Source organism: Columba livia, chromosome 7, assembly GCF_036013475.1.
Source record: "Columba livia isolate bColLiv1 breed racing homer chromosome 7, bColLiv1.pat.W.v2, whole genome shotgun sequence".
Lineage (NCBI taxonomy): Eukaryota > Metazoa > Chordata > Aves > Columbiformes > Columbidae > Columba > Columba livia.
In genome coordinates this window covers 12,854,203-12,869,458 of record NC_088608.1, presented here as the reverse complement: position 1 = coordinate 12,869,458, position 15,256 = coordinate 12,854,203, and the positions used below count along the sequence as shown (strand labels likewise).

The 15,256-nt window shown below is 43.5% G+C and overlaps 1 protein-coding gene across 9 annotated transcripts in view; it reads left to right on the top strand.

Moving 5' to 3' along the window:
• Positions 1 to 15,256, top strand: part of GLI2 (GLI family zinc finger 2) — a 194,799-nt gene that overhangs the window by 124,163 nt on the left and 55,380 nt on the right. For 8 of the 9 annotated variants that reach the window (XM_065070602.1, XM_065070605.1, XM_065070609.1 and 5 more), the window contains one exon: positions 1,415 to 1,520. The exons of the other annotated variant lie outside the window; for it this stretch is intronic. In XM_065070602.1, the coding sequence (XP_064926674.1) occupies positions 1,415 to 1,520 (106 nt within the window). The remainder of the gene's footprint in view (positions 1 to 1,414; positions 1,521 to 15,256) is intronic. 9 annotated transcript variants of the gene reach the window in all.

Below are 15,256 nucleotides of genomic sequence, written 5' to 3'. Positions count from 1 at the left end.
AGCCTCAGATCCTCTTGCTGATATGCTGAGAAAGACGTATATGGGGATTTCACGCAGGCTTTGCACGACGAACCCAAAAGGAGCACAGCCTCACCAGATGGAGTCGGCATAGCTATGTTGCAGCTGGAGTCACAGATGCGAAAGGCTGAATTTTAAGTTTTCTGTAGGAAAAAAGTTTGGCGTTTACTGGAGTTTGCTGAGCATCAACGAGAGACTTGGCCCAAGCCTTGACACTTTGGTTTTGGATGGTGCTTCCCCGCTCTACAGAGAGATGCTACCTGTTGTGGAGGCAAGTCACAGTGAAATATTGAGTGCAGACTGGGTTTTGAAATGCTCACTTAGGAGGTTGGTTTTGTTTTGCTTTTAGTCTCCAGTTAGACAGAAAGGCCAAGAAGCCAGAGAGGGAATGAGAAGACCTGCAACAGTATCAAGTAATATTTATTAAGAACTTCTGACTGTTTGTAAAGGCAGAGCAAGACCAGCCTTTTATCTTTAAGCCAATTGCTGGTACAAATCTAGAAAGCAGCATCATTACAGATGCAATGAGCCCTATCAGAGGGCAATTGTGTGGAATCGTTATAGAGGCTCTGCTAATTGTGTTTCTTTAGCTTCTGCAATGTTAGCAGGAAAGGCCCAGGTGGCCAGGCAGCATTGTCGGGGGGTGGCGTGGAGAAATAACCTGATGAATTTTCCATCAACTCAACTCACTCAAATATTCTCGCCGTTAACATTTGGGGTCAATAATAAATATTAAAATCCGTAGATTTAATAAGTCAATGTAGGTGTTCTCTGTCTTTTGAGACCACTTTATCTTTCCATCAAAGATGAAACAAGCTTCTCAAATGAATAAAAAATAGGGCCTCAAGTGATTACAAGTGAGAGCAATTTGGGCTCCTTTCTCAGAACCTGGCAGTAGGCACTTTTGAGTCTCTTCTGACTGCCTAGATGGTCCGCATTAGCGCTGCTCTTGCTGTTACATTTTTAGGTAAATATTTCCAACCCGTGCGTACAGACCTTCAGGAAAGGTGTTTGCTGCCACTCCAAGCATGAGGGACGATGCGGGTCTGGATCCCGCCAGGCTCTGTTGAGTCTGATTTGCGTTGCGAGTCTAGTTTTCCTTGGTGCTTCCTATAATCTCCTCAAGTTCAAAGAGCGCTTAGCTGCTTGTCTTTGTCAAAAACCCTGTTGGAGATCTTTTATGTCGAAGATGTAGGATTTCTCCGCATGACTTTGATTATTTATTCATTCCACTTCTCTGGTGTATGATAGCACTGATATCATGAAGACCCCTTGTCTTGCACTGCTCTTGCTCTGAAATTCATGGAGATTTAGTGCCTTTGAAATTGTTTTAAAAGGAAAGGAAAAGTTTTTGAAGTCCCTTTTTTTTTTCTTCTTCTTCTATTCCCCTCAACAGTGCCGCAGCACATTTTTCCGGCCTTCCACGCTCCTTTGCCAATTGACATGCGCCACCAGGAAGGACGATACCATTACGAACCTCACTCTATCCACGCTATCCACGGGTAAGTCTTGCATCTCCACTCCTGCGCCTTGCTAAAACTTCAGCTGCCCGCGGTATGCTGAATCCCACTGCTGAGGTCCCAGGGAACTGCTGCCTTCTTGGCAGGCTGACCCTGCTGGCCGCCCCCCACCCCGCTGTTCCCATCCAGTGGCAATACAGACCTGCCTGGAAGGTCCCACTGCTGCTCTACAGCTCCATTAAACCTACAGAAGTGCCATATAACAGCGGGGTGGGAGTACAGGGCTTCTATATTGTTATCCCGCTGCGGTCCCAGGGACAGGCTTGACTTGCGTTTTTGCCCCCACGGTGTTTTTCACATCATGCAGTGCCTGGGTCATTTCTGGCACCATTTAGGCAAAGACCCAGCACTGCTCCCTCCACTTGGAGACTTCGCGTACCGTGCTTCCCTGCATGCTGGTTGGGGGATGTCAGCAAAAAGCTGCTGGGAATGCTGTAATTCAGTTCATTTACACTGGATGACCATCCGGACAGGCTGGGTGTTGTTTTCTAAAATGTGGTAAAGAGGCAGGTCCTCACGTGGGTGTCCATGTCTGCTATGGAGGACCCTGGGTTTTGTTGGTGACCTCCTCACATGAGCCCTTGCTTTCCTGGGGCAGCGGATGGGCAGCAATCACAGGCGCTGCTCGGGGTTTGTACCCTGAGAGGGGGGATCATGGTTAATATCCTCATCCAGGACATGACAGCTCAATAATCCTTGATGCCTTGGAGGACATGTTTATAGAGTGATCTGGGCTCACCTCCTGTAAGCTTTGATAGGGGCAGGGAAAAAGGAGACAGCGAGGATGTGAACAGAGGCTGGAGTGAACAGGTGGCTGAGAGGGTTTCTCCTTGTCTCTGAAATGCACGATCTCCACGGGAATTGAGGAGCAGCCTGATGGGGTTGATGGTCCCACGACCACCCTGGAATCCCTCAACCCGTGGTTGTAACACAGTGCTCAGCCATCAGCCAAGAGACTGGTCCCAGGGCACTTGAGCACTTGGTGCAGGGGAACACAGAAGGGCTGCAAATATTTTGCAAGAAGAGCAAAACCTCTCATTTCACCCCCCAGAGCCCCATTGCAGCTTTGCTGTCCGACTGAGGTCGCTTTGCAGGAGCCGTTCGTAGAGCTGTGCTTTTTGTGGGTAGGTGTGAGTGGGGGAACGGTCCCCGGGAGGCAAGTAACACAGACGGCGGCAGCCGGGAGATCTGTGGAGTCCCACAGCTACCAGGGCTTTATTCCGCTTCCAAAATGCTGTGGGAAAACAATGATAGGGCATTCCCCTCATCCTACCAGAAGGAAAGTCGTCGTCTTTTTGGCTAACAGTCAGTTTAACTGGATGTTTAAAGGGGCAGAGCAGCTGTGTGCAAAGTGGAAAAGACAGAGCATGTTGCTAACATGGGAACTGGGGGGGGCTAAAGAAGGCAGAATGAAATAATTCTGGTCTTGCATGCAAGGACATGCAAAAATTGTAGGAAAAGGAAAGACAGATTAATAAAAGAACATATTGGGAGATAGTTAAAAAGGCAGAGCCCTGGTTAATAAAGCACATACTGAATTCTGAAGGGGGCAATATTGAAAACAGTGGTTAGAAGAGAGGGTGGCAGATGCCGAGATGTTTGGCACAGGTTATCTGTGCGTCCTGCAAAGTGCTTCACTTCACTCCTTGTGAGAAGGACTGGGTGAGCTTCATCTGCCCTGGGGCTCATAGCAATTTCTTCTGTGGGATCATGAAGCAGGTTCTTCTCCAAAATGCAACCGAGGGCTCGCCAGCTGGTGTTATGTACCTGTGAATTATATCCCCCAGTGACGGGAGCCAGTATTTTATCATATTGGGGTTGTCCAGCTGATCAACCCTGACCAAGTGTACAGTGCTGATAGATTGTTTCGGTTCAACTGTGCCAATACTGGCACTCCACTGTCTTAGCAGTGACCCCATTTGTCTGTCAGCAGACCAAGAGTGTCCTGCTTAGTATTTGGGTAGAGTTGTTGGCACATTCCTATTGACCCTCTTTGGGACCCTTCCACTTCCCAGCAGCACCTCTCACAAAAACTATTTATGAGGTACTGGATAGAAAACTTGGTTACTGGTCTTAAAAGAGGAAACACAGTCTTCTTTGAAACTACCTGGGCATTGCTCTGAAGGGTGCCTGTGGGGCTGGTGAAGTACCAAAGCCAAGCAGCCAACTGCTTCTTGGCTGTGAGGGTCTTCTAGGGTCAAGGGAATACCACTTCTTTGACTCTCCTCCAGGTGCCCTGGCCTACAGCACAACCACACTAGGAAAATTCTCACTAGCTGTAGAGGTAGTCTCTCAACCATTTTTTCTCTTTCAGTTTTATTTGCTAACATCTTAACCTCATCTCCTGCCCCTTCCTCCTCTAGTTTTTGTTCTACCTGTCTTTTGTCTTCCTCTTCCCTCCTCCAGTCTCTGCTCTGGAGGTCATAACATAGTGGTCACCCTTCTCACTAGAGGATGACCAGTGTGAAATCATCTAGAATATAGTGGTGGACCTGAGCTAGCACGTACTTAGTGGTTGCTTGATTCTTGTTCGATAGGCTGGGTGGACTCTGTGTGCACAGCTGAACCCCTAGAAATTTGTACTCCATCCAGATGGTGCAGAAATACATCCTTCTGTTTAAAGTAAACAACTCAAAAAAAAAAAAAGGCAAGTGCATATTTTCACTGTAGAAAATTATTCCAAATATTTGGAAGGAAAATTGTGTGACTGAGTTTTGGCTTTATGATTAATGTGATTGGTGCTTGACAGAGAGGCCCCAATTCATCAAGCCCACATTCTAGCTGTCTGCTGTCTTGCTGGTACCAAATTTATCTAATTACATTAACATTGCACAGCAAATTAAGTGTAGTCTCATTTGTTGCTAACTATGCGGTCTTATTATCTGCCTGCTGCCTTATGTCAAAGGTTTGTTTCTTGATTGCTTGATGTGACACAGAAGTGCATTCCCCTTCATCGCTGCTTGCATTTGAGAACATCCGTTATTTTATCCTAACTGGAATGAACTCATCTGCAAGGCTGTCTTGAGCAGGACCACCTCTGGGACTCTTTTCTTGAGAGTATGGATAGGAATATGGAAAATTGTTAGTAAAAGACCCACGTGCCAAGATGGGGGCCTGAAAGATTTGCTGCATTTCTGCTCATTGTTATCAGCCTTTATGTCTCAGTGATTTCCTTGTGAAGCAAAATGGCACACAATTTCCAGGACTTGAGTCTTCTTCCAAATCAGTCGGCATTTAATGTATAGAAACAGAAGCAGATCATGTTGGAATTTCCTTGAAGTGTACTTCTAGAGTTTTTTTTCAGGGTGTTTTATTGTTTCTCCAATCATTAGGACAACTCACTTTTCAGTACAAACTCTGTTTTTATTTATTTGGTGATACATTTTTCAAACTTGGTTCGTTTAGTTTTTTTTTTTGACATTGACGACAATTTGGCAGAATCATGGTGCTCGCTTGGCCTGTCTAAGAAAATGAAGTACCCCATTGAGATGGTCCTTGATCTCTCTGCAGTGCAAACCAACAGGAATCTTGTGAATTCAAGGCATTGTTCTGGATTCTGATGCTTGTGAGCTTGTGGTCATATGGAGGATGGTGGGAGAGGCAGGACTGGACCTCAGTGAACACTATGAAAAGATGTAATGTAGAATGGAGTAAAACTGAATATGGGATGAAATCTGTTCCAGGAGAGTAGAATTGGAGCTGAATGAATAAATGAAATTATATCGGTACATACAAATTTTTTGAGGCATCATTTCCACAAAGCAACATTTGTTTAATATTAAGGTTGCAAGCTACAACACTGAAAAGCTAAGAAATTACATAAAAATAAATTTGGAGATTTTGACTCATTTTGTACACCACTGCGATGATGCATTAAATTAGAGAGCCACATACCGTTTTCCCTGAGATCCCTGCCTCTTCCACAGCACAGGATGGCCCAGGCTCTGCGGAAGAGCAGTGGCAGGTGTTACATGTGTTTTCTGCATGCAGCTTTTATTCATTTCTCAGAATTTCACTCTGCACCGTTGGTTCTAGGCAGAACATAGATCAGCGCTACTGGAGCAAAAGTCATCAGCTAGGGTGTTAGAGCAGGTTCGAAGTTGAACCAATCAAACTCACTTCAGAGATTAGAACAGGTCATTTTCTAACAACGAGGGTGATTCGTATTTTAGCGAGCTTCTTCACAGAAGCCTGCTCCACTGGGGCCCGGTGTCTGCAATAACTCCATGCAGTTTAAAAGGGAACTCTTAGTGTCAGCTTTGCAAGATCAAGCCCTTGACTCACAGGAGAGCTGCTCCAGATATGCAGGTGATTACGGATAGTTCCCTTCCACTCCTCACTTTCAGGTGTGCTTAGCTACTCTCAACTTTTTATTTTAAAAACACAACAAAAATAACTAAAAACTCCTTAGCTCAGCCTAAAAGTTCCTGCCAATGCAAGAGCCTTCAGGGCTAGCCCTTGTAAACAGCATGCCTAGGCTTGACTCAGCAAGAATCTTTTTTAACAGTAGCTCCTAAACTGTGGTTAAAACCCATCAGGCATTACGCAGTGTAACAAACAAAAGCAGCCTTGTTTTTCTACCGACATCCTGGTGGTGTTGCAGGATGCAGTTCTGACATTATTTATAAACAAAATATTGTTGTTGCTCTTCTGTGTGCACATAAAAATAGTAAAAAGAAAAACCCAAACAAACCCTGAGCTGATAGTTAAAAATTCCATGGCTTTCATGAAGACTGAATTATCTCAAAGACTTAAACATAGAGAAGACTCCATCTCCATTATAATGTGGAGTTGCCCTTAATTTCCCTCTGGTAGGGATTTTATCTGGTTTAATCATGGATCGTTCTCCATTTCCCTGAGATCTTAATATATTACAGATTTTCCCTGATATTCAGCCTACACGTTTTTTCTTTATCTGATCCTGTTACCCCTCCTTGTTGAAGTTTGTTTTCTTTTGACTGTGTTAAAAATTACAGAATACATTTTCAGGACCAGTTCCAATGTTCTGGAGCTGTTTAGGCGAAGTAATTCACAGGTGGGCAAGGTGACTGTTAAACTTTTCATCATAAAAGGCCTATGTCTCAAGTGTTTACAAATTTGCCAGATTTCATGTCGAACCCAAGATTTTCTGCGTTGGATATCTGTTTCAGGATGGTTTTCTCTTTCCTTTGTTGCTTTTATGACATTCAGCCAAGGGAGGCCAAGTGGGGTTAAGGGAAAATAAGTTTTTTAGACATACAAAAAATAATCGTTATCATTTTACAGCTGTTCCTTGAGAAAGACCAGTGTCTCTTGCTTTAACGTGGAAATTTGCTATTGTCACAGATGTGCCTTTTGCTGCTCCTATTTTAAGAAAAACACACCAAAAAACCCCTCAATTTTGCCAGATAGAAATCCTTTGAAAAAAATCTCACTTCCAACGCACTCAGTGAAGGGGTGTCAGAGTTTTGCAGCAAAATGTTCCACACATGCCCGTGGCCCTGACCACCCTCTTGCCGAGCCCTGCCAGAGATTCCCTGCCAGAGCTTCCCTGCCGGGGCTCCCCATTTTCTGCCAGGGGATTCATGACCACAGCTGATGGTCAAGCGCAGCCGGTTACGTCGCAGTCTTGTGGAGCTGTCTTTGTGCATATTGGGCGCGTGTAAAGTGCCTTTGGTTAACCTCCGCGGGACATGGCTCCCACGAGGCTGCAGCTTTGATCCCATGCATGGGACCCCAGGTAACATTCAATCCTGCAGCAAGGAGCCTGCTTGGTTGAGCCACAGAACATACGCGCCAATAAAACCTGTGTGTTTTCATATTTACTTTGCTACCGGAGTAGAAAATCTTTGGCAGGCCGTGATTGATGGTACTGTGCTGCTTTGGAGATAGAGCGAGCTCCCTCCGGAGTCAAAGCAAACAGCTGCTCAGAGAGACCTTCTTATGTGTTTTGTGAAGTTTTACGACTTTCACCAAATAGATACATTGCTCATTTGGGAAACAGGTTTGGGGGCTCCCACATCCAATTTATTCTGTCCCCTCCTTTCCCACATGCTTCTTCTATTTATTTAAGAAAATAAGAATGTGTGAGTACGCAATGGTTTGCAGAGGTTGGTCCCCTCTAGAATGCTGGTTCAAACTTTTCCCTGGTCTGTAATTAGCAGGAGTGTGTTGCTTTTAGGTCGCTCTTTGGTAACCTACAGGAGGTGATTTGGGTAACTTTCAATACCAATTTCACTATAAAACTACCGGGATTAGTACTTGATGGTCACTTGATCCATCTCCAGGAGACCACAGATTAAATACTGGGTTGCTGCTGTCCTGATTTGGGAGCTGGAAAAATGACTTCAATGCCATCTGTACTTTAGTTTTCCCACCTCCAAAATGCCATTGCTGTAATAACCTCCTGATGTTTTGAGAGCTAAGAAAAGTCAGATGGTCTGTGACTTGCTCAGCTACCCAGAAGGGGCTTGTGACATGTTTTCAGTATCGGGAAAGAAGTGCGCAGCGCTCCCTACCTGTGCAGAAACTGAAAAGGTACATGCTTAACATCTTCTGACCTCAGTGGGAGGACAGGTTGATCAGGTCTTCTGAAAATGGGGCAGATATAATCCAAAACAATCATCAGGGCAAGAATGTTTTTGTAGGTTTTTCCAGTCTGATAAACTATTCTATGAAAAAAAAAAAAAAAAAAACCACAAACAAAGAAACAAAAAAACACCACAAAACTCAAGCAACCAAATACAAAACCACACAGCTTTCTCTTGAATTTTGTTAACAATTTCCAGGCATTTTCCACAGCGAGATTTGTACATCTATGGTCTTCCTTAAATTGAGGATAGTTTCATAATGTATGTTTGGTTAAATAGCCTTCAGAATTCTTTGCAAAACTCAAATCTGAAGTCCAGAGGGACCTGAGGGTGTATGGTTTAGAGTCACTAAATTGCAGTAAGGCACAGATTTGACTTAGAAACATTTGGATGGCATCTTCAGTTGCCGAATGCCAATGGTATCACACTGGAGAGAGGGGCCTTGGTGAGCTCAGATGGAGTCATGACCATTAGCATTTTGTGAAGATCTGGGCCACCGAGTTGCTGGTGCTGTGACACCACAACTTCACTGAATGAAAAACTGCATCTCTAATTTAGCCAGAAGTGTAAAAAAGGCTAAGAGGTTTTATTTAGTATTGCGAACAAGAGCCTGATCTCTGAGGTCTTTTATGTAAACCTCTGGCATGTGTTCGTTTAATATGATGTCACTCTGTAATCCACCATTGCTTTTAAATGTCATTCTCAGAGCTTCATGTCAGCAAGTCTTAAGTGATAATCCCTTTGCTTACCTCACTTTATAGTAGATTAAAAGTGACTTCATGCTTCCACCTTATCCACTGTTAAGCTTGAGCTTTAGGAAAAATTTATTTGAACTCTATTCTCCTGCTGCTTTCTAAAGAGTTTCTAAACAGAGAGTTCAGTTCTCTCAGAAGCTATCTCAATGGTATTGCCCATTCTCCATTGCTTTCAGCATCCTGTGAAAATGGATAAATGTTCAGTGCCAATCTCCTGCCCTTTTAAACTCCAGTGTTAGGAATTCATTTCTCAAGGTTTCTTTTGACTAAATGTGGAGCATTGCCCCTCCTGGCCTCTTCTTTTTCTTAATCCTAAATAAATCCCCTCTCTAGATGGTGTTTCACCTCTCACCAACTTCTTACAGTCATGAGGACAAGAGACAATGGGACCTGTTACAGTGTTTCGCTCCTGTGTAGCACTTTCTCCTGTGCAGCACAGGGGTGTGCAGGTTCCCCCTTTCTAGTTCTGTGTCTCCTGGTTAAACTTTTACTTTATGCTGTATCAAATCCTTTCTTAGTATAAAAATCTCTCCATGCAGTTCACCTTCCTAGTCCTAGTCCTAGTCCTAGCCCTTTTCTCTCCCTGAATCTCACCCTTCTGCTCCTAGCCCACCTCCTTGTGTAACGCGTCCCTCCAGATACTTGCTGCATGCTGTCATATCCTTCCTCCCCGCACTAATGAACTGGCCAGGCTGCAGCCTGCAGCATATACTCAAATATCAATCTGCTCAGCCTGCTCATTTGCACTGTGTTTCTCTGAAATCCTTCCAGTGTGTGTGGAGATAAATGGACAAAACCCATCCTTCCCATTGGCTTGTGAAATGAAGCCTGCAGCACATCACTATTCAGGTGCTGGTTAATCTGGGTTCCCAGCTACCAGTGGCCATGGGAAGCAAATAACACAAGATGCTGAGAGATAAAAACTAATGGCAGGAACACTGGCTTGTGATACTGGAAGAAAGATGTAGGATTTTTAATGTTCATACAGAGCGGAAATTTTAAAATCTCATCCAAAAGTTCCCCCCACGCAATAAAAAGCAGAGAAGTCAATTTACCCTGGAAGGATGAAGGACTGAGTCAACTCTGCTGGGATTAGAACATGTGGTTCGAGGGATCCTAGGTATTTCGAGTCTGATTCTCAGACCACCCAGATGGCTAGGGAAAAGGAAAAAAAAAATAATATTAATAACAAAAAAATAAAAGACCCTATTTGGCAGAACTGTGGCTCTAGATACCCTGCCTGCAGCTAACGCAGCACACACACATCTGCACAAACCAAAGGGCAGAACTGGGTCCTGCTACTCTGGCAAATCCCAGATCTGCAGAGCGCTCTGGTGGGAACGTATGCATTTTAGTGAACTTTCTAGGTCCCTGGCTTTGACACTAAACCACGTATGCATGTTTTTCTTCCATGTTCCACACCATTTTGAGAATTTGTGATTTTACACAATTTTCTGTCTTGAAGGTTTTTCATGCCTGTTCTTTTATGTCTCACCATTGATATTAAATAGACATATAACAGAGCTAAAACTTAGAACAAGGGTGTTAAACTCATTTCCACCGGAGGCCACATCAGCGTCACGGTTGCCTTCAAAGGGCTGAATGTAATTTTAGGAGTAGTAGGACTAGTTACATGTATACAGTCCTAAAATTACATTCCGCCCTTTGAAGGCAACCCTGATGCTGCTGGGGCCCCCGGTGAAAATGAGTTTGACACCCCTGATCTAGTGCATTACTCAAGAGTCAGATGTTAAAAGTGCTTGTAGGATTTCAGATCACAAATCCCACTTTATTGGGTCTGGTTAACAACATTATTTTGAAAGTAGGTGTGGTGGGTTTCATAGTAGTGTTGACCCTTAGGGCTGACTTGTCAAGGACTGGTAATGCAAAGACACAGTGGGTTTTTTCGAGCATGCTGGATCCCAGTTATGTATAACTCTCCCAAACTTGGTTGAAACTCAGGATCTCAAAGCCAGCCATAGTAAAGGAGTTAAGTACCTAAAAATTAATAAAATGGCTGGAATGGAGCTTAGAAACACAAACACATTAATGAGGCACTTTGTGCATGCTTGGAGCCAAGCATTTCCATCCAGGTCATACAGCTCCTGTAGGACCGATGGGTATGTTTTCTGCCCTGTGTCCTCTCTGTAGTAGGAACATGCATGTGGTAAATCCCATGGGAGGATGCATGATGGAAAAACTATATTCAAGGTTTAGTTGTTTTCAGGTGGCCAGACTCAACTTCAAGGGCAAGTTTCCTGCATTCTCTGCTCTCACTTTATTGGCGTGTATAGGTTTAGGTTTTGATAGAACTGATCATGGTAGCTGATAGTGAAACCGGAAGATTGTGAGTCTTTGGATGATTTTTTTAAGTGGAAACTTGTGGGGAGGACTATCTTACAGCAAGGCAGGAACCTGAGGGGTAGGAGCTGTTCTTTTCCACCCCCTGGGCAGCAGAAAGACCTGTAACATGGTCTCCCTGCTGCTGAGTGTCTCCTGTTAGATTAAATGTGAGAGTTAGGCGGCACCACCACCTCCTGCCCTTCCTACAAGTGCAGTGGTATGTCAGTGTTTCTTTCACACAGGAGGGGCCTCCTCACCCTAGAGGTATTTCTTCTTGCCACAACTCACTTTTTTCTCTTTCTTACACCTCCCCCTACCCCGCACATATGTACCCAATTCACATAGAACAACACCTGGGTGCAGTCAGGTATGTACAAATAAATATGTTAAAGCTGTGTGAAATGCAATCACATTCAGCTTTTGAATTTAAGTCTCTCTGAGAAATAAATGTGTTCCTAAATCCTGTAAGGGCCTTTGAAATATTTTCCTTTCAATCCTGTAAACGCATCCTGGAGAAGAATTTGTCTTATCTTCCTCTTGCCCCTTCATGAGAGACTTCCCTAGCTTGGTTCTGCAACTGCTTAAATTACTTTTGATTTGCAAACCAACTACTGGACATGGTACCTACTAATTGAACACTTCATCTGAAAGCTTCTTAAGATCCCACAGAGTAACCACACATTCAAAATTACCACTGGTAGAGGAAAGGCTACCAGAGTGTGGTTAATACATTAAAAATAGGAAAGTTTCAAGCTTATGGCTGCAGTAGGGCAATGTTCTTACATGCATATTCTTGTTTGAGACTATTTGTCTTCACTGTGAGATGAAACACTTGATTTTAAATGTTCTCTTTCATCCCAACTCAAGTACAGTATGGTATTTTACAAGAGAAAACTGCATTGCAGGTGACAAAAAGCAGGTTGTAGAAAGCTAAGATTCAATCATCAAGTCCGTGAATGAAAGGAAGATCAAACTAATGGGGATTACCAGAGAAGGAGAAGAGATATTTGTGTAAGATATTTGAAAATAAACGATGAGCTGATGAGGCAGAGGGACATAATGTGATCTAGACTACAGAGTTGTTTTTAAGTCTCTGTTCAGGAAAACATCTAAGTACATGCTTAATTAGAAATAACTGCTTAGGTCTGTTGACTTCAGAGGAACTATATGCATGTTATGTTCACATAGTGTCCTGGAGAGAGGTGTTCTTTTGAAAATGCCATAAAATATAAACGTTTACTAAATCCCACTTGTGCTTTCCTGCTGTAAAAATAGTTTGTATTAGAGATTTTTCTTGTGTCAATATGGATTTGGCAGTTGTCTTCAGACCTGTTACAGTAATTTGTTCATATTCTCATTAAGGGCTTCACTTCAATTATGTTTCTTTAGATAATTTTGGCAAAGTAGAAGTCAGGGCCTAATGAAGAGGGACTAGAGCTCTGTGGTTACTTCCACGTAATGATGCTGTGAGTTCAGCATCATCACAGAGATCCCAGAACTGGTGCCAAACAGGCCAACCTGGAGGTCCCTTCTGCAATGGTACCATGTGGACAAAACGTCCTGGTTTTTGCTTCCTAGGAGGGGCAAGTTTTCAAGGAATTAATGATGTTTGAGGTGCTACTTCGGGTAACTGATCACTGCTCAGGTCAGACAGTGTGATGATCCTGCTTGTTTGACAAGACCTTCAAGGAGCCAACGATGTTTTCAGTCCTCTGGAAGGAATTGAAATGAGATTTTTGTTGATGTTTTTACCCTGATCATGGGGTACCCATTTTGTGATGGCATCTTGTTGGGGTCAGGATACAGCATGGGAATTCATATATGGTAGAGACCAGGTGAGGGTAACTCCATAACCTGTAGACCAGTGGGAATGATTTTGTAGTTGGTTCCTGGGGAAGGAATTGTATAAAAGCGATTTCTAGCTTTTTCCTGTTTTTCCTAGTCTCCAGCCCAACTGTTTCTCTGTAAGAAGTAATGCCAGGAACTGATGAAAAGTGAGGTATCTGTGAAGTTTTATCCAGTATGTTTCAACAATTAATAGTTATTACCTGTTTTTATATTCCAGTAGAAGCTTCTAAACAGAGAAATTATCATAGTGAAATGAGTGTCAGCAGACCCCCAAACACTTTATTTGCTTGAAAAAAGAGAAGACTTCCAAACTCCAAATAGATTTTCAGCCATCTTTGGAAAATAAATCATACTTGTGCACATAACAAAACCAATTTTCATGTTAGGTCAGGAAAGTTCAAACCCTCCTTTGGGGCAGACAGCTATGAGATGACCAGAATGTAAGAGACTAAAATGAAATTGAGCCAGGTTAGATATTTTACAACCCAGGTCTTTTTTAAGAGTCCCACAGGATCTCTACCGAGGACAAATGCACTGGACTTTTGGGCTTTAGCAGATAAGAAGGATGGCTGTTCCGTATTCCACACCAGAGCATCATCAGGTGGTGTTGCGTAATGAGTCGGAGGGAAAGGCTCTCCCCCACCAACACCACTTCCTCCATGTCCTGGGATTTTATTTGCGAGTCATCTATTCAAGTCTTGGCTAGGTCTTGACCTCTCTTGGCATGTGAGGTCTACACCTGGTCTGACTCCAGACTTCCCTCGAATGCGTCTGGTTTGAATCCTGTAGGTGCTGAGACGAGTGTTACCGCAAGAATAAAAAACTCCTCAAAGAATTGTTTGTTTGTTTGTTTGTTTGTTTTCTTAAGAGCCGGCTTCTGCCAAATGTGAAGATGGTAGAAACGCTGTGAGTTGTAGCTTCTTTCCCTTGAGGTCCTGATGTGCTGATGGACCTCAAGGATCCTATCAGCCTGGTTTCTCCATGCTTGGTCTCTGCAGAGCAGGCTTTGCATTTCTGGTGAATTATGTGACAGTTGCTGATAAGTAGGGATGGTGAGCAGAGACTTCGTCTTGGCTTGTGCATGGATGTCATAGGTGAGTGACCTTTCCCAGGGTGGCTCAGTGAGTAAATGGCACAAGCTGAGGGACAGAAAATTCCTTGAGGTGCCTTGCGCTGAAGAGCAGGTCATGCTACCTCCCAAAATCTTGCATTAGATGCAGTGGTTTCCTATCCTTTCATTTGTTTTTTTGACTACATTGTCAAACTGTCCTTCATCCAGGCTCTAGTTGCTGTAATTGATTTCACTGCTTTGCTTTTTGTAAACCTAACCCCAACCCTCCTGGCTTCATGTTCATTGGTGGCTTTTCTCTCAGGCAGGGCAATTTTGTGGTTCACACATTCACCAGAAAAACTGCTGTGATCTATAAACTTCCAGTGCAACAAGGATCTGTGTGTACATGTGTTTGTGTGTGTGTAGTCTCCCTAACTTAGCAGTGCAAGGTCTCAACCCAATCTCCTCTCTCTGTTACCACCCTAAGTGGGTGAAAGCTAGGCTGAAGATAATGTCCTTGCCTACAGCGCATCATGGTCTGTGCTCCCCCTCATTGCATTTGAGTTTCAAATGAAAAAGCCTCTGGAGTCCAGGAGCAAATTGTTTATTAAAATGAAACCGGAAACTTTTAGAAGCTGTTCTTGAAGGCTGGTAGTAGAACATAGAGATGGTGCAGCCAGGGAATCTGGCATCGTTGGGAGTGTCACAAGAGCTTGACAAATATGCCAGTAAAAATCCACGAGTACAAGAACATGAGCTACATTTGTTGTTCATTTTTGGCTCGTTCAACTTTTTTCCTGCTTCATTGAACAGCAGAATGAGAGCTTTCCAGCAGGACTTGGGTAATTAAAATTTATCTCCTGCCCATAGGTCTTTACAACTCTTCTACCACTTCTTCTGTCTCCCAGATACTCTGTAACTGAGCTTAGAAAATGGCCTGGGCATTCTCGTACTTCTTTTATTGGCTACAAGCTCTTTTGTAGCAGGCGTGAAGGGTTGGATTAATTCTCACGGCATTCGTGAGTACCAAATATGTACTGCAGTGCTGGATAGGAGTAATTATTTTGCCATTACATTATGAACAGCTTTGCCCTGTAATATGATGCACATAAAGGAAATTGTTAATATTAGAAGTTCAGTTTAGGATAGTTG